The 19,037-nt window shown below is 38.0% G+C and overlaps 3 protein-coding genes across 5 annotated transcripts in view; all 3 read left to right on the top strand.

Annotated features, from left to right (window-relative positions):
• Nucleotides 1–156: 156 nt before the first annotated feature.
• trim107 (tripartite motif containing 107) lies at nucleotides 157–4,186 on the top strand. 2 transcript variants are annotated; one of them, XM_077528466.1, is made up of 2 exons: nucleotides 157–187; nucleotides 1,094–4,186. In XM_077528466.1, exon 2 carries the CDS (start codon nucleotides 1,105–1,107, stop codon nucleotides 2,551–2,553), a length of 1,449 nt encoding a protein of 482 aa, XP_077384592.1. In that variant the 5' UTR covers nucleotides 157–187; nucleotides 1,094–1,104; the 3' UTR covers nucleotides 2,554–4,186. The 2 variants fall into 2 exon arrangements, with proteins under 2 accessions (XP_077384592.1, XP_077384593.1); XM_077528467.1 differs by lacking the exon at nucleotides 157–187 and adding an exon at nucleotides 898–1,012.
• Nucleotides 4,187–4,426: 240 nt separating this feature from the next.
• tpra1 (transmembrane protein, adipocyte asscociated 1) lies at nucleotides 4,427–11,430 on the top strand. Its single transcript, XM_077530531.1, has 11 exons — nucleotides 4,427–4,643; nucleotides 5,324–5,500; nucleotides 5,577–5,709; nucleotides 5,903–5,989; nucleotides 6,709–6,781; nucleotides 6,919–6,998; nucleotides 7,796–7,906; nucleotides 7,978–8,038; nucleotides 8,422–8,524; nucleotides 9,966–10,046; nucleotides 10,125–11,430. Exons 2-11 carry the CDS (start codon nucleotides 5,334–5,336, stop codon nucleotides 10,393–10,395), a joined length of 1,167 nt encoding a protein of 388 aa, XP_077386657.1. The 5' UTR covers nucleotides 4,427–4,643; nucleotides 5,324–5,333; the 3' UTR covers nucleotides 10,396–11,430.
• Nucleotides 11,431–12,254: 824 nt separating this feature from the next.
• Nucleotides 12,255–19,037, top strand: part of chchd6b (coiled-coil-helix-coiled-coil-helix domain containing 6b) — a 55,281-nt gene continuing 48,498 nt past the window's right edge. For both annotated transcript variants that reach the window (XM_077530047.1, XM_077530046.1), the window contains exons 1-4: nucleotides 12,255–12,489; nucleotides 14,082–14,166; nucleotides 14,280–14,334; nucleotides 14,423–14,567. In XM_077530047.1, the coding sequence (XP_077386173.1) occupies nucleotides 12,406–12,489; nucleotides 14,082–14,166; nucleotides 14,280–14,334; nucleotides 14,423–14,567 (369 nt within the window). In that variant the 5' untranslated portion in view covers nucleotides 12,255–12,405. The remainder of the gene's footprint in view (nucleotides 12,490–14,081; nucleotides 14,167–14,279; nucleotides 14,335–14,422; nucleotides 14,568–19,037) is intronic.

Here is a 19,037-nt window from a genome sequence, read left to right as displayed (position 1 = left end):
TATTGTTCAATTATATAGTTTTATTTCTTCATGAGTGCAGTCAGTGCACACAGTTTGCAAGTTTGAACTACAAGTACATGATTTTGACCGCGTGGTGGCGTGTCGAGTCTGTCGACTTCCTCGTTCGACTGAGCTCACAACTTGATTTCTTCGTGAAACACGACGACCGCACGGCTGCTTTCATTCAGTGAGTAAAGTATTGACAGTTTCCGTTGTCTATATTTTAATACTGTACATAATAGTGGGGTATTGCACTTTGAGTGTTTAAATGTTGCGACCTGCACTGGTGTCGATTCAAAAGGAACTACATTAATGATCCAAACAAGGCTATACGACTTTTGCCACCAACAAATTAAAATAATTAAATCATGCTGCTGATAGTGTCTAACAATGATGAGCTTTGCCATATATTTGCTCTATCGATTTAATCAAACGAAAAGTTGGCTTTGTCCAGCTTTACAGTTGAACGTCGTTGCGTGGAAAACAAAACCTAACTCGAGTGACCCAGAAACAAAGTGGATTTTATTATTCATGTTGATTGACTCATTTTTTGGGGGGTACACGTGTTATTAATTGCAATAGTTGTCTATTTTTCACCTCCAATATCATCTCAAAATTATTGGTTGTAAATAATGTTTAAGTTAAATGCAAATCAGAGAGAGAAAAAAATCATGTTCATTTAACATTTATTATTTTCATTGTATTAATGAAATGTAATAAAATATAATCTAATGGATACAAAATAAATGGTGATTACATATTGTTTTATGACAAATATTTCATCTACAAATGACCTGGCCTGAAACGTTTGTCAGTAAAAAAAAAAAAAAAAAAAAAACTGGCAGAAGCGGGAGAAAGTCTTTATTTTATTTTATTTTATTTTATTTTTTTAAGTATAGGCAACGGGCTCTTATGCTGCATAAAACGTGGTTGTCACGCACAAACGTTTGCCCAGCCCTGCAGGTGATATAAACGACTACCATCCCCCCCATCTCCGTGTGACTGGCCAATGGTAACAAGTAGATAAGCAGTGTAGGGGGGGCTGCTAAAGCAGGTCAAAGTTAAATCACCCTTTTCCTCGTCTGTGCTGCAGGGTCTGTCAACATGTCTGCTCTGAGTCTGACAAACCCCACCATTCCAAATCTCGCTGAGGCCTTACCTTTAGATCTCTGCTGCCCTATCTGCTTGCAACTCTACTCTGAGCCTGTATCTCTACCCTGCGGTCACGTCTACTGCCACGTCTGCATTCAAACTCTGGGGGAAGGGCTCGACCGTCACTGCTGCCCTGAGTGTCAGGAGGACTACCAGGGGAACCAAGCCGTGGTGACCTGTTCCAAAATGTGCAGCATTGTCGTGTCGTACAAAGCGGCAGCGGGTAAAGTCAAGCTGCCTGTATGTGGTAGAATTGAGGATGAAAGCAAGACAAAATTCAAATTGGAAGTAGCTAAACCGAGCCCAGGAAGTGACGTAAATCACTTACAATCCAAAGAGTTTTCCTTCACTAAGTTTGGACTAGCATCTCAAGTCACAGACCTTGCCGTCCAGTTGGAGATGGCAGAGGATGTGCTGAGGAAGGAGAAGGATCAGGAAGCGGTGGTCATGGCCGCTAACGAGCAGCTGAGGGAAAAGGCGTCGGAACATCTGCGCCAGGTTGACGATGTCGTGCGGAAGTACAGCGTTGAGGTGATGCAGCTGCTGGATGAGGAGCTCTCTCCGGGCGAAGCCAGCGTGAGCCACAGGGTCGGTCAGGCCACCCGCCTCGCCAAGCAGCTGAGACGAGTTCTGCTCAGTGCGGAATCTCTCCTGACGGAGGGAGATGAGGCCGCATTCCAAGAAGACCTTCGAGAACTGCAGCCGCACATCGCGGAGATGACGGGAAAAGCCATCGGAGAAAGTCAGGGCCACGTGGAGTCAAAAGTCGACCCGGTTCGAGTCATTCCCAAGTTGGAGCTCATGAACGGCGAGCTCAGGGAAAGTCTCGGCGCCATTCAGCGCTCACTTCGCAACGCCCTCAACCCGTCTGAGGTGACGTTTGACATCAGGACAGCTCATCCGAATCTCGTCCTCTCAGAGGACTTGAAGACTGTGACGTTCAGCGCCGCCAAGCAGTCGTACCCGCCTTCCCCCCAGAGATTCACCAGCTTCTTCCAGGTCCTCAGCTCCCAGAGCTTCTCCGAAGGCGACCACAGCTGGGAGGTGGAGCTTGACGGCGCTCCGTGGATCGTGGGCCTGTGCCAAAGTGGGAAGCTGGAGCGCAGCGGGGTTTCCTCTGCGCTGGAAAGTAACCCGAGCGCCTGGTGCCTGATGTGGTTCAACAATTTGTTGACGGCTTTCGAGCGGGGTCGCGGAGTTCCGCTCAAGAGGACCACGGTGGCGTGCAGGCTCGAGATGAGGCTGAGCTTCAGCAGCAACACTTTGAGCTTCTACAAAATCAGCCCCACGAGTGGAAAGACTCTCGTGTACACATTTGAAGCTCACTTGACTGAACCTGTGCACCTGGCCTATCGAATGATGTCGGGGCACCCGAAAGCACGTGTCACCATCCTTTCATAATAGCTGGTGGTGACGGCTCCTGCGTTTGCTACGTGGGCCTTCAGTGAGGAATTACCCGAATGAATCCACCTCTTAGTAGTACCATATTGCAATAGAAACCATCAATACTGCACAGTATGAAAAAGCAATCTCCAATGTAATTCATCTGGAGACAAAAATATACAAAATACATCATAGTCAAATTTTGCTGTAACAAGCTTTGGTCTGACTTACCAATCAAAAGATGAAAAAAATGCGGATGTTGTGCTTGGTGAATTTGAAATCTGATTGGTTAAAGCAGGGCTCATCAACCATTTTGAAACTAAGAGCTTCTTCTTGGGTACAGATTCATTCAAAGGGATACCAGTTTTATACACATTATTGACATTCATTTATCCTGACTACCAGGAAAAAAAAAATATTGTCCAATCATGTTTACTTTGATATTCCCCAATCTTTGTGAAGTACCGGTAACTGGAATACTGCAAAATAAATTTTTGAAAAAAAAAAAAATACAATTAAGCTATAATGTGTCCACTACAGAGGACATTTTTAAAACTTAAATGCTAGGCTCAAATACAGTTAAAATAATTCAAACAATACTTTAATGTGTTCTCAAGAGACCTATAGAAAACATGCTAACAACATTTAAAGCCTAAATTTGTTCAATAAAAAGTGTTATACACTTACTTTACCTCTTCCCTAAAAAGTGCTTGCACTGAGAGAAGCCATTTTCTTTTATGAGGCAATCAAAGGTAGCAAAGCCCCACCCTACACATTTGGTATCATTGAAAAGCTCTGAATGTCCTCCATGGAGCACAAAAGGAGTTCATTCAATCGTGTGCACTGGGTGGGAGATAAGGTCCACTACAGAGGACAAATTTGAATTGCTGGTAGTCAGGAGGATACGGAAAGACATTGGTCATGTTCATGATCTCACAATAATTATGAAACAAATTTCAGCATGTAACATTTTATTTCTATAATTCTCTGCTACTATTTATATTTTCAAATGATGACTTCTACAACATACCTAGAAAATGAATGCTTAATAAATGCTATTTATAATTTGAATGAGTGAGCTGTTGACGGCAGTATGCAAAATGGCATCTGCTGTCGGTGGCAATTGATCACCCTGATTGGCTGTTGTTGTCGACTATGAAAAAAAATGAAAGCTATGGCAAATAAAATGGCACTATGAAATGAAGCTCAGCAAAACTTTTACTTTTTGCTTCGACTTGTTTCTCTAGCAAAGGATGGATATGTGAATTTTATTGAATGAAACCTTGATTGTGGATGTTATGATATGGAGTGATGCACAACATATATTTTATTTATTTCATGTTTGGTATATTTATTGAAACAACATGGAGAAGGGCAGTTGCAGAGGAAAGAAGCGATGGTGGTTGGGATCATGGGCTGAAGTAAGGTGTTGTGTGCTAAAGAAAGGATCAAATGGAAAAGTCGTGCGGAGGGAGACTATGTGTCAGGTGGAACAAATAGAATATATTTGTTGAAAATATATTTTTTAAATTAGTAAGACAACCATACATTTATCATTTGTTTGCCTATTTTATTTTTGGTTTGATTTTTGTAAATGATAAAATTAATAATGTGTGACATAAACAATTTAATATATACACAATAGTAAACAGTAAAGTATATTGATAGGATAATTGATTATCAATAATACAATGACAAATCGTGAAGTTTTTGCTAAACATTAAATTATTTATTTATTGTTTAATTGTAATGAAGTCAGTTATAAAAATTACAATTACAACATGCAAATGAAGTATTCTTTTGTTATTAAAATAAACTATTTTAAGCAGTTATTTGATCTCGTTCCTTTGTATTTTTTTTTCACCTGTCTCAGTGACGTCATCGTATAATCTCGCGAGATCTGCTGCTCTGCGAGGCTGCAAAATGTCAGATGACAATTGGAGATATGACCACCAGCTACCACGGAACTCGCCAGAAAAACATGTCCAGATCTATCGAACAGTTGACTGATGTGTGTCGTTTGTCGGGCAGCATGTGAATCATGCGGTAAAGCTATATGTTTTTACCACAGCGTTTACAGCACTTGTACAACGGAGTCTTCTGAAAAGGTAAAACAACGTGTTTTGCAAGATTAGCGTCGTGGCTTTTGCAGTGTATTTTCATTTTTGTTTCGATACAAACGAAACTGCTTGATAACATCTGATACGCAAACCCTTATATCTATTGCTATGTGATGATCGTTTTAAATGGATGTATGGCACTTTACAAAGTGCACTAACACTGCCTAACATGCTAGCTAGCAGCGTCGGCTAACAATTAACGCTGTCTCAAAACCCGTCCACTAACTATTGTGTCGAAAACTAAACCAACGGAGTGACGACTACGCTACTTTTTGGTAGTATTTAAGTACATCGACATTATGGAGCGTTTACATCAGTAGCGGTCTTTAGGAAGTCGTCATGTGGTTTGTTTACGACAGTACGTTTCATACATGTTGTCAGACTTAAATAATAACTACAGACCAGAGTCCAACTACTGTACTGATATTTTTACTTTAGTTTACAGCTTTCACACGGACACCAGTGGTTGTTACATAATGTTTTAAAGCAGATACTGTGAGAGCAGGTGCCCGTCTGGTACAACACGCAGAAAGTGTCATACCTTTGCTGTATGGATTGCTGTGACGTATTAACAATGGTTTCAATGTGAATTCTTTCCAGGAGTACAATATCTTACTTGTGATACATTGTGTTGAATTTATATAATGTGCTTCCGCTTCCCCTCTCAGGCGGAAAACCATGCTAGCCACTCCTGTGGTTAGTTTTGCTCAATACAATGGCAGCCTTACGTCAGCACCACCAGAAAATACGTCAACATTCCCCACCTGGCTACCTGATTCTGAAACAAACATCAGCAAGCCTCACAAATGTCTACAAATTCTGTATGAGGATGTTGGTGACTCCAGGTAATCAAGCGACCACAAAAGAAAACACAAATCCAGATGATGGTGGTGCTAATGGTCTTCATGCTCGCCTTTCTAGGGTGCGTTTCTGGGACATCATTCTCCTCATACCTAATGTGGCCTTCTTTGTTTTCCTGATGTGGAAGCTGCCATCAGCGAGGGCAAAGATTCGGGTCACGTCCAGCCCCATCTTCATCACCTTTTACCTCCTGGTGAGACTCAAAACCAAACATGGTATTGAGTACAGAGGAACCTTCAAAATAAAATGCTATAAGTTTTGTGATGCTGTTTGACCTAAAAGTTGTTCACATTTTAAAAGCAAGATGGAAATAGACATGGGATGATATTGGAGTTTGATGGTATGATAAGCTTGAGCAAAAATATCATCCCATATGTTTGTCTCAGGTGTTTGTCGTAGTAGCTGTTGGAATCATCCGGGCCATTGTATCAATGACCGTCAGTGCATCCAGCTCTGCCACCATCATCGACAAAGTAAGGAGAGAAAAGTGCAGCTCTACGCCACTGCAAATCACATTAATAAATTGACATTTTTGTTAAATTAAGTGATTCAATTTTAGGAGGCACTACTAGTCAGCACATACAAGTACTTTGTCCACTTCCCTTTCCAGAGATATGTAGACAAATGTGTAGCGTCTCATGTGTGACTCACAAATTATTTTGCTATGTTGTCTTTACAAGTGCAAAACCTTTGTAAACTTTCAGAGGGAAATATCTCTATTACAGAGTTTAAACTGTAGAAAATTCCATTGCCTTAAATGTAACACATCTTAGCAGTCTGCATTTGACTAAATACATTTTGTCAAAGTTTTTGACTAATATCGTTTGAAGAATTGAGTTGAACATTGCAACATACTTTTTCTGAGCCGACGCCATCGGTGGCGGTGCTGTATTGTGTAATAATTCGAAGCAGCTGTTGCATTATAGACCGTTCCTTCTTTTTTGGAATATTGGCCAGAGGGCCTGATCTGAGTCCCGGCATGACTTTGCTAGGCTGTTGCGTAAACGTGAAAAAATGTGGCGTCATTGTTCACATACCATTTATCGAAAGTGGATATCTGTCTGCAGTTTGTACACTAATGGACACACTGTAATGGTTTCACTGAACAAACAACAAATTGTTAGGTAATGGTTATGAATATGAACTCAGCTGACTGTTACGTCCTGTTCTCTCTCCTTTTCTTCTTTCAAAGGTATTATGGGAAATCACCCGCTTCTTCTTACTGGCCATTGAACTCAGTGTTGTCATTCTTGGACTGGCATTTGGTTGGTTTGCTTTATTGTTTCACTTTGCATTTGATGTATTTTAATATTTTTGACAACATTGTGGTGGGTTTTTCCCTCCATTAAAAATGCTAACATGCAGATTTTCTCCTATGTTGTGACTCATTTTGCATTTATAGGTCATCTGGAGAGCAATTCTAGTATAAAGCGAGTGCTGGCTATCACTACTGTGCTTGCACTGGCGTACTCCATCACACAGGTAATTTCTGATGACAAATACTGATAGTATCATGTAATACGTAAAAGTTTCCAGTGGAACATCTTAAAGACAAGTGCAATTAACTTTATAATTTTATCTACACCTCTTAACAGTAGTATAAGTGTAAAAGATGTGTTGAACACTGCAAATATTAAATTGGAAATGGAATTACATACTGATGAAAGCAGAGGTGCTCAGATATTTGTCTATTTCTGAATTGTACAACCTTATAGGAGCTCCATTTTAGTGCTAGCTGTTCCATTCAAGTCCGATATATAGTGATTAGGGATGTAACAATATCCAAACATCACGATACGATATTAAGGTCACGATATTGCGGGGAGGTTGGCGATACAAAAAAAGGTCACAATTTTGTAAAGGAAAAAAAAATGGTTTTGTACATTACAGCAATCAACCTACAATCTCTATTAACAATATTGAGGCACTTGCTAATGCAATTACACATTCCTCCATAAATTGACTCAGTTCACAAGCATATTATTGCCCTTTCATCTGACCGTTGGCATGGATTTTTGGCCAAAACATGCCTTGTTAAAATTAAACTGCACAAAAAAAACTAGGCACCAGAGGGTGCTAGCACTGCACAAATGGAAATCAACCTGACTGTTTTAACAGATGTGCTGCTTTTAATATGACGTGATGATGACAATATATTGTGGCAGTTTTAGTTGTATTGCGATATCGCGATATTGCCGTTCTCGTTACATCCCTAACAGTGATAGCATAATTGATCCCTCCACCCACACAAACTGTACATTAAAATGCTTCTCTTGTAGGGTACTTTAGAGATCTATTACCCGGATAGTCACCTGTCAGCTGAGGACTTCAATATCTATGGACACGGAGGTCGACATTTCTGGTTGGCCAGTTCCTGCTTCTTTTTCTTGGTCAGTAATCAGTGGGAAAAATGAGGAGGAACAAAACTTTATGTCACTCACCCCTCTCACGTCTATCCTAGGTGTACTCTCTGATTGTGATCTTGCCTAAAACTCCAGTAAGAGAGAGGATATCTCTACCATGTAAGATGGAGTAGAGCAGGGAATGGATATGCACCAGCCCCCGGGAAGCACTTCGCGATATGCCAGTGATTGAAAAACTAGTATCCAGTAAATGTACGGTAATGTTAGCGATAATGTGATCTTTGCATGTAATGCCGTGAGCCTTCAAAAAGATTAAAGAGAAAACACAATGCACATAAACTGAACCCAAAGTAAAAAAAAAAAATCAAATTTCTGTAACTTAACATTGACACAACAGCATAATGCAAATTTGTTTTAATTATTTTATTCTCATGAATGAACAAAGTGCTTCTGGGGGCTGGTGCATGTTGTCCATAGACATGAAGAAAGAGCAGCCTTGTTAAAGTGTGTTTATCAACATATATTTCATTTCCTCTTTGCAGCTAAGAGGAGTTTCTATGTGTATGCTGCCATCCTGTCCTTATTGAACTTGTTCCAGGGCCTGGGCAGTGCCCTTCTGTGTGGAGGAATTATAGAGGGACTCTGGTCAGTATAAATAGGTGTACAGTACATATTGCATGGATTTTTAATACAGGCATAATGGAAAAGGTGGTACTTGGGTAACTTGGGTATCCTGAGCTACAATGCAATAGCTTCACAAATCTGCCACAACTGTGGCATTTACACAGCCTAAATACTAGGGCTGGTTCGTCATTCTAATTTCCTCAATCGAAATAGGTTGATTAGATTTTCCCAATTTGATTCAATTCACTTCACTTCAGTCGGATATCAATTAATTACGGAACATCAATTCTCCTTAAACGTTAAGGACATGATAAAAACTCTACAAATATCAAATTCCAAAATAAATTTAAACTTGTTATCACTTAAGTCAGGGGTGGCGAGATCCGGTTCTCGAGGGCCGCAGTCCTGCAAGTTTTGGATATTTCCCTTCTTCAACACATCTGATTCATGATCAGCTCATCAGCAAGCTCTGCAGAAGCCTAATAATGAGCCTGTTAATTGGAATCAGCTGCACTTCGAGTAGGGAAATCTATAAAACCTGCAGGACTCCGGCCCTCGAGGACTGCACTTTGCCCCACCTGACTTAAGCGTTACACAAACATTGACATCAGCAAGGATGAGATGAAAATGTTTTCATAATTCTATAAATCTAAATTAGAAAGATTCTGAATTGTCTAAAAGTGCAACAAATCAGGTCTTTCATAAATGTAAGAAAATACTTTTCAATTAATGTGAACAGTATTTTCAAGAAAACTACAATAAGCTTAAAAAAAAAAAAAAAAAAAAGGCCTTACAAATGTTAAGTCCTGTTTGTTTTAGTACAGCGCATGTGCGTGAGGTTATGGAGATACCACAAAATATATATTTTTATTTATTTATTTTTATTTTTTTGGCGGCTCCATGTAACAAAATTTATTGTTGTTGGACTGTGATTCGATGTGTATGGAAGTAAAGAACTTGTTCTCAAAAAAATAAAATAAATAAATAAATCTATTTTCTTAAGAATTTAAGAGAAAAATAGATATTAAAATAATAGATTCATGGTTTTATGAATCGATATTGGGCATGGAAAGGAAAATTTATTTGACATTGATTATTTTTATTATTTTTTATGTATTCATTTATTTAGTTTTTTTTTTTTTTTAAACCCTGCCCTACTATATACTATTACCAGAAAAGTAAAAATTGTGAGATCAAATTCAAGATCATTTCAAAATAAACTTGACACATTTTTCCATTGCAATTATCTCATGACGTAAAATGAGATGTATTTTTCTCACAATTTAAAATAGTACCCATGTACAGTATACAGTATTAACATGTCTGTGACAAAATACCAAAAGATTAAAAAGAAGAAAAAAAAAAAAAGTATACTTATACCCAAGAAGTTGGACAAGGCATTAAGTAAATGTTTACATTATACATCCCCTGTTGCTAACTCTTAAGTTTCCTTCTGAACCAGCTGTGTGGACGTCACCACCTTCCTCTACTTCTCTGCTTTTGCACCACTCATCTACGTCACATTCCTCAAAGGATTCTTTGGGTACGTAGGAAGAATCGCACCGACCAAAAGTGCGCTCAAATAATATTCACACGTTTGCCTGTTTTATCTCACCGGCAGCTCCGAACCCAAGATCCTGTTCTCCTACAAGTCACAGGTGGACGAGGCAGACGAAAGCGACGTCAACCTTCCACCGACTGTCGCGTCAACCGTCGGCCGCAGGGAACTCACCGACCAGGGCCTGTACTATTCCTCCACCCAGTTTGACGGCTCCGGTCCCAGCAGTACGGGAGTAGTGGGAGCGTATCTAGATGACGTTGTTTCGGGACCTTATGGATCCAGCAGCATCAACAGCATTGAAGCTGATAATTGGAGGCCGATTAATGTCTGATTCCTTTGTTGGGGTGGCGTCATGCATTTGGACTTGAATGTGTGGAAATGGTGTGAAGAGTCAAGAGCAAAATGTAAATGTGTTTCTATGAGACCAAGGTGTTATAGATATGGACAAAGAAGTAAGGAGTGACCTTTTTCGATTCATTTATCTTGTGGACCCTGACGTATTGACTTTTTCTTCCTTTTTTTTTTTCATTTTTTTTTTCATTTTTTTTTTCATTTTTTTTTTTCATTTTTTTTTTTCATTTATTTTAAACACTGTTGCCAGTGTGCCCTGCTGCTGTTGCTCCTCGCTCAAGCTGATTTATTTTTATTTTGTATTTTTTTTTCTCAGCACATCGTCGCATTCCGCTTTTTTTTTTCAGCAATAGCTTTGTCCTCAGTGAGGAAAATTTTGTCATTACAACAGTCTTAACATCATTTCAGCGACACCGAGTATCATTTGTACATTCCCACTGAAATGTTTCAGTAACTGTAATCTGCTACCAGGTATTGACCCGTATGTCCTAAACTGCCATTTCTCAGTATACACGGCAATGTTATGTGATTTTGACAGGTATGTTTTACCTTTTGAACTAATTGCTGTTGTGTTAAGTGAAAGTGTTGTGTTGCTGTGCAAAAAGAAAGGATTGAAAAAAAAATTCTATGGTTCATGTTATAGCATCTTCACTTGTCTATTGACACTGAACAATTATCAGCCATGGCCTTATCATTTTTTTGCCCCCTTCTATTTATTATAGGGCTATGACATTCCTACTCCTGAACACATCACCTATACATTTCATGAACGTATCGGCCATTTTAACATCTTTTAAGATGCCCTCTGTTATCTTCATCATTGGAGCTGGAAATGCCTAACATTTTTTTCTTCCTCCCCACAAATCATTGTGTGAGGTCTTGAACATCCTTTGCAGTTAATGTGAAATCTATTAAAACAATGGTAACCTGTATGTTGAAAGTGCACTGCAAGGTTACATTTGAATGTATCCGTTCTGAGCAACAGTACAGGAAAAAATAAAACATCATAACCTGGCTGATTCAACATTATTCCAATTGGGCCGAATAGCATTCCTTGATTAGTGTAGACTAGAGTTTTCCGGCTCTGTTGTTTTGTAGATGATCTCTAAAATGCTTCTTCAAAATTGATTCCATAAATTGTAAAAACCATTTTCCTGTCAAATGATTCCATGCTATGTACAGAATAAAAATGATCATAATTCGCAACGGTCTCTAATGAAATTAATTAGATAATTAAATATTAATTAAAAAATAATAAAATTAATTAAATGTTTAATACCTGGACATATAATTTAGTTAAAATGTAACCAATACAAAAAAAATCTAAGTACATTTTTTAGTTTCATTATTAAAATGTAGTAATTTTAAAATTCATGTTTAATACTGGACAATGACAAGTTGTATAGACCAATGCGTTGCTTTTCCCTACAAAAGCTCCACAAACTAGAATATTGTAGTTCGAAAAGTCAAAGTAGATTCACTACACTCATGATTTAATTTTAAAAGAAAAAGAAAAGGGGAAAAAAAAGGCTTAGATATGTATTGTTGACAAGGAAACCAAATTTCCCATCACCAGAAATGTTTTTTATATAGAAATTAGGAAAGGCTTATTGAAAAATATTGTCCTGTTTAACAAATTGTATAATAAGTAAACTCTACTTGTTGAATTAAATTTAACTTCTGTGAGAATTGGGGGCTGTACAAAACGGCACAGCGAAGGTAGCAGACCACAGTTGTAGACTACATTTGCCGTCTTCCCCTTCTTCACATGTGATGCGCAAAACGTCAGAATTTTTTCATCCAACCAATTAGCTTTGAGAATAGTGCGGGGCACAGTGACCTTGATTGGACCGTTTTGACCAGCGGTAGCGGGCGGCTGAGCGAAGCCGCACTCTCCCAAATAAATGTCTACCTGTCAAGAAACATAGCAGAATTAAACCTAAAAAAAAAAGACAAACAAAATATAAGTCGGACGGAGAAGTGATTCGAAATGGGAGGAAATGGCAGCGCGCCGAGGAAAGTGTCATTCGCACTGGACGAAGAAGAGAAGGTCACGATTATTGAAGGAGTCAAGGTAACTGTAACTGTCAACGTTGTTTTTGATATGCTATTTTACTGGACTGGCGTTAATCATTGTTAGCTGATGGGGGTCTGTGTCCTTCCATGATCCTGCTCATATGTACCCAGACGCGCCTTCATTGACTCTCACTGCTTGCTTGCTACTTGACACCACAAATGACGCGGTCTAGCTAAGAAAGTAAACTGTGGCTCCATTACGTGCACATTGTAGTATTATATTTAATAATATGATTAAGTGGGAACGTTTGCAGATTGTTTGCTAAAACAGCAAGAGGGCCTTTTAAATAAAGGGGGCGAATAAAGGTTTTACAATGTTGGAGCTGTATTAGTTCAGTAGTGTGCAAAATCTCACTTCGACATTGAGAAAATTCCAAGTATCAAAATTGCAATTTGATGCTACACTGATCTACTGATTTTGTACACATTTGGTGTACAGTATTTACCTTTAATGTATTTAATATAGTAAAACCAGTTAATCGGTGCAGGTGAAGCTATGCTAAGGAATATTATTTATAAGTTATATAATTATCTATTGCGCAATTATGATTAATATTACACAATTTATTATTATATTGTTTTAAAAAGTCGGGATTTTTCTGTAATTTGGTGGGGGCATGTTGGCCCTATCTACCACTAGACTAGATTTGCCTCTGTATTGAGCAGTAGCCAAATTACGTTTTCAGAATAAAAAAAAAAAAAAAAAAAAAGCTGACGTTGAGCACGAAGTGGAACAAGAAATCACCATTTAGGCTAATTGCTTCTGTATGCAAGTTGTCTTTATTCACGAGGTTGTTATGAATAGAAATTTCGTTTATATTTTAGTGACTGAAAATAGCTAATATGTTCTTATTTTTGTCTCCTGCCTTCCTACTACCAGTGTTTGGAATATAAATTGTAGAGTTGTTTCCACACCAAACTCAGGCAAACCAGCAACCATAGGAGGTTAAGCGGAAATGGATGGCTGGACAGTTTGCTGTGATGTAGAACTGCACTGTTTCATACCAAAATTTTATATATAATATTTTGGGTACCCTTATTTACCTTGGCTGCCTAATGCACAAGAAAAATGACAAAGAAACGACTTTTCAACTACTTCGTAGTTACCAAATAAGCTGCTAGTTAGCCTAGTATCTTCTCTGTCTTTGTTGTTGTTTTTTTCCTGCAGTCTGTGTGCCCTGTGGCAAAAGGTTGACTCAATAGGTCAGTATGGTATTACGACCTGACGTCCTTTTCTGAGTGGTGTACTGTATGTTATCTGAAGTACACCACACACAATTAGAACAGGAATGACACACTTACTGTTCTCCCTTTTCATGTGCGATGCTAAAAAAAAAAAAAAGTATTAGTTGCATTCTGGCATTAAAGTTTCCACAAAATGATTGTTTGAAGTACACTGTTTTACTAGGCTGTTCAAATGTTTCCTTTAGATGTTTAACTCTTTCACTGCCAGCCCAGTCAAATTTAATCTTTGACGTCTATAGCCGTCAATGGCAGTGAATGAGTTAATAAGGTCTTAGGTGGCCAATAATTTTAAGTGTGGATATGTGAGTGGTCGAGTGAATTGCTGTGATTAAAACTGTTTTCCAGCTGTCAGAGGATGTTCTCAGGCGAATGAGGGATGCTCAGGGGTCTCACAGCTCCAAGAGGCTGCACGACAACCACAAAACATCAAGTATGTTGTTGTCAGTGATACTGTATTTGTTTCTTCCGGTTATTTTAGTTTAATTTATTGTAAAAGAAGGAAGTGCCATTGTATTTTTCTTTTTTTTCCCTTTTGGTTTCCAGGTTTAAAATCACCCGGACCCTCCGCCACAGAACTACAGGAAGAAATTAGTAGAAAGTAAGTGTTATCCATTTATCCATTGATCCATCCATCCACAGTATCTTGCTGTAGATGATCTAACTTTGGGTTATCTTTCTGAATTCAGCTTTGAGAATCAGCAGGCGCTGGTGCAGAAGCAGTTGGCCAGACTGACCCAGAGGGATCGAGAGACTGCAGCGACGGTAGGGTTGGATGATCTCATCACTGAGAAAGGGAAAGCCCGGGAAGAACAAGAGAAGGCCAAACTACTGGTGAGTAAACACTGTCTACCTGGAGCATAATTCAGGGCAATTCTCGTGGTCACTGTTCATTGGACTCTGTTGTGCTAAAATATCATCAAAATATCAAAAGTGTGAGCAAAAATCATTCTTTGAACCCTTAAAAATATATTTTTGTAGAACCTCACTGATACAGTAAAAGATCGAGATCATCTACATTTTTTATTTGGGTTTTTTTCCTCAAATCAAAGATGTCTTGCCCAAACTTTTTACTGATAAACAGCCCCCTCTTCTGTTTAGATTTAGAATCACATGTTATGGCATGGGAATCCTGAACTTCATTGACGTCACACACAGACAATCGACAGCATTACGACCGCTTGCGCAATATGCATCCAATGTTTTGCATTCAAAAAGATAATGTAAAAATGTAAGGCTGACCTGCTGTGTATTTTTCTTGAGCAGACACACAAATAGTTTGATCTGATAGTCTGTGACAGTGGATGTTATTTTGTTATATGGGTCATTGACAGTTTGTCTGATGATGCCTTTTTTTATGAATTACCATGTGGTGCCACCAAAAAGAAATAACCAATTTGGGACTTTTATTTTGAAATACATTTAAAGAGAGGAGTTTGTATCATCCACAAGATAGTCAGCAACCCATGAGAGCAGCTATCAGGTTTGTCTCACAACTATGTCAAAAAAAAAGTTATCCTTTTAGCAACTGGTATGTCGTGGTCATATTTGGACATCTTGTGGTATGACCTAAAAGAAAAGAAAACAAAAGACAGTATTAATTTGATATGTTTTCATTATAATTTGGCTAGTGAGCTTGTTTTGTTTCAGTGGCTAATTGTGAGCCTCATAAAATTGATTTAAGTTGAAAATATTAAATTAATTAATAAATTAAATATTACGCGGTGTAACCAATCATCTGCTGCGAACATTGTAGAATACTTTCCATGACAGATGCATATCTTAAGATATAGATGTCCTAGATAATATTAAATAATAATAAAGAATATACATTTTATGTGTTTTTATAATAAAATAACTGTGTTGGGTCTGGTAAAATCCTTTAAAAATCACCACACATAGGACACTTAACAGTGAACCGTGCTGGACAAGTCTTTTGAGTCACGTCTGTTAAAAAAGTTACCATATACCTGTGTACATCATTATGCTACAATTATGTCATCGTTAGTTACATTTTCATTTTATGATTTATAATCACACTTTTCCTCTTTACTATCCCTCGTACTCTTGTGTTTTGGTATCATTACGCTGCAAAAAAAAAAAAAAAAAAATGCCCACCTGTATTTTTCAGAGCAGATGAAAGCTGCACAAATAAAATTGAACAATATGGCTGCACCATCATAATAATACTGTAACACGCAACAGGAGAAATATCAACACACATTTTGTTGGCTCCCTTTTTATCAATTTACATTCATGAGCAACAAATACAGTGTTATTGCCCTTTTCTGTTTTATTGCAGCAGTTTAAATTAATTTTCAGTGTTCCCACAGCGTGGACACTTACTGCTGCTCAACTTATGTTTGTAAATAATTTTATTGCCAAGTACACTGGTCAACTATTCTTTTTAAATGTGCTCTGTGAATACATTTGAGTCCAGTTGAAATGGGGAGGCACTTCCCAAGTTATCAATGGCAAAGATTCCTCTCTTCTGTTTTAATTAAACAAGCAGAGCAGACATAAACAACCCCATTAAAGTGTAAACTGTGCTTTTTGCATTTCTCAGCGTTCTAATCCTTATCATACAACATACAGTGGTGCTAGAAATACAAATAATTTCCATGTCGTGTTGACAGAGTGTACGCACTGTAGCTCTTATCAGTTGGACCTCGAGTGAGTGACAAAGGTGACACATTGCAACAACACCTAATTCTTCACTTCCATTAACACTTCCTGCTTTTGTGGTGCTATTCTCTCCATCTCCGAGGTGCCATTCATGCTACAAATAAAATGCGCCGCCATTCAGCACTAACAGCTCTCACAAGTATTCAGGCAAACAATAATAAGCATCTGTTTTAGGTTATTCATATTCAAGTTTCCTTGTATGGTGAGAACAACGGAAAGCAACAGTTTTCCACATGTTATATATATATATATATATATAATCATTGCATGTTTGCTGGATGCAAGATTCCTTTCAGTCAGAAGATAATTCATTCTTTTTTTTTTATTTTTTATTTTTTTTAATCTGGTGCAAAAGTGAAAGTGCAAATTCTACTCTCTTTACAAGCTCTGTTTTGACAGCAGCATACAAATGTATTTTATTCTCCACAGTTTTTTGCCATGTAATAGCTCCCACATAATACTAATTCTGATTTACACCATTCAAATTTCAACTTGCTTCAAAAATTCACGCCATCTTGGGAATATATCGTCTGATTTCACAGTGCTTATAGTATGCACACAGTTTAATATTAAATATCAACCTTTCCCCATTCATTTTTAATGGGCCTGACATTCAACTTTTCTAAGTCCCACTTTCCACGCCCACTTCCATACATACAACTTAGCATTACCAGCTCTCTGATACTGCTCAGTGATGTACTTGGTAAAATTCTTTGTCCAGTAACCAGGAGGTCGTGGGTTCGAATCCCACCTCCAACTATACATTGCAAATGTGTCCATGGCAATTATGCTAAGTGATATGTATACTAACTATCTTAGTTCCACTTTTCCATGTAAATGTATGGTGGGTACAGGGTACTGCATGCCTAGGAGGCGCTATTGCCTGAATTTTAATTTATTGGATTTTTCCATTGGATATCATTAGCTCAATTTTTCCATCTAAATGAATGGAGGGTACTTTCAGTTTCAGATAACACTTTTACATATAAATAGGGCATTAGCCATGATTTTCATCAAGCCAAGTTAGCTCACATGTTAAATACTTGCCTGGCATTACGGAGACATGCAAGTTAGTTGGTTCAAATCTCACTTGGGAAATATTTTCTTAGCATTCAGCTTTCAGCATTCCCACGGAATTTCTGCAGAAATTTCACTTTGTCTTGTATTAGTTACACTATTTCAAAAGACAAAGAAGCCCAAAATTCTTCAAGTTTTGCGGTGAAAGGGAACTAAACCCTCAAAAATTTTAAAACCTATTGCCTGTGCCAGTACTAGTCGAACAACGGGATCTGATTAATATTGTGTTTGTGGAACAAAAATTAAATAGATTATTTTAACATAAAAGTGGTGCAGTGTGAGGCAGTGTTGCTGTTGTGTTGTTTTAATGCTGAGTTCCAGTTTAGGGGGCTCGTTATTGTATCACACATTTGAAAAATAGTTATCTTAGATTATGTAGACTATGATATATGCAAGTAATGGCTTAAAGGAGGTGTAAACCCCACAAATAAAATAAAATGAGAGGGAAAAAAAAAAATCAACCTCTTGTAATTATTATTATTATTATTACTTTTATTATTATTACAAAAACAGGAACATAGAGACCTAAACGGAGATAATTGGATTCTACATCATAAACTGCCCTAGAAAATGTTGTTGGCTACTTTGCATATGTATTTTTTTTTTTCTCTGATATAGACCAGTGTAATGATTCCATCATCTTAAACTGAATGTTTAAGCTGACACGATAACAACGTTGAAATATTAATGAAATGTTGCATAATGCAAATAAGGCAAAAAGCCAAAACAGCCTTGCAATTGCAGCTTGTTTCAGAAGTTAAAGAAGGGAGAACAAAAGAGAGAATTCAGTCGATTGGAGATGAAGTGTGTGATGAGAGGTGACATGCCCATTTAGTCATGCTGATGTCCCTCCTCTCTCACACATCCTCTTTCCTTTTAACACTTCAGCCAGACTGTTGTGTGGGCAGTTGACAGGAAATTGGGTACTTCTGTCACACCGTGGCAACTTGTTAAATGTCAGTGTTGGCCATTGCTCTTGTTATTTCCAGTCGATTGGAGCAGCTTTGTATAATGGAGGATGCAAATGAATTGGCTCTGCAGTTTCTGTTTTTACCTCAATGTTTTGCTTGAAATTATGGAGACTTTGTATGTCTGTGAGGAAAGTTGGCAAGCAAAAAAAAAATGTGGCACCTTAAGTAGCCACTAGATGGCATTATTGAAGCATGTAAATAGTGCTCATAAAGGGGCAGATTTTATTTTTTTTTTCTGCACAGCAACACGTGCTGTTTGGCAAGGTTTCTGTCGCATCTTTTTATGTGTCCCTTTCCAACCTGTCCTTGTGCCCATGTCTTTAAGGTATACCTGAGATCAAAACGTTTGACACTGTCCACTAGAATAATGGAGGAAAAAAAGAAAAAAAAAGCACTCCGTGAAAGCATACAGATGATGCTACATATTTGAAAAAGTAGTAACTGGCCGCTCTTCTGGGCACAAGATAACAAGACTGGGTGGAGCTGATGTGTTTTACAAAGACAGTATTCCCAAAAAATGTTCTGCGCAATCTGTGGATGAATATGGTGTCATAGCTTACTGTATATGCAA

The sequence above is a fragment of the Festucalex cinctus genome, chromosome 8 (genome assembly GCF_051991245.1).
Source record: "Festucalex cinctus isolate MCC-2025b chromosome 8, RoL_Fcin_1.0, whole genome shotgun sequence".
NCBI lineage: Eukaryota > Metazoa > Chordata > Actinopteri > Syngnathiformes > Syngnathidae > Festucalex > Festucalex cinctus.
The sequence above is the reverse complement of the archived record's forward strand: the minus strand, read 5'-3'. Positions and strand labels throughout refer to the sequence as shown.

What these genes read in the sequence shown, in the direction of transcription:
- trim107 (XM_077528466.1), top strand. Translation starts at nt 1,105, where the DNA reads ATGTCTGCTCTGAGTCTGACAAACCCCACCATTCCAAATCTCGCTGAG.
- tpra1 (XM_077530531.1), top strand. Translation starts at nt 5,334, where the DNA reads ATGCTAGCCACTCCTGTGGTTAGTTTTGCTCAATACAATGGCAGCCTT. An exon ending in TGGCGTACTCCATCACACAG is followed by an intron (nt 6,999 to 7,795) that starts GTAATTTCTGAT and finishes CTTCTCTTGTAG; the next exon opens with GGTACTTTAGAGATCTATTA. An exon ending in GGAATTATAGAGGGACTCTG is followed by an intron (nt 8,525 to 9,965) that starts GTCAGTATAAAT and finishes CTTCTGAACCAG; the next exon opens with CTGTGTGGACGTCACCACCT.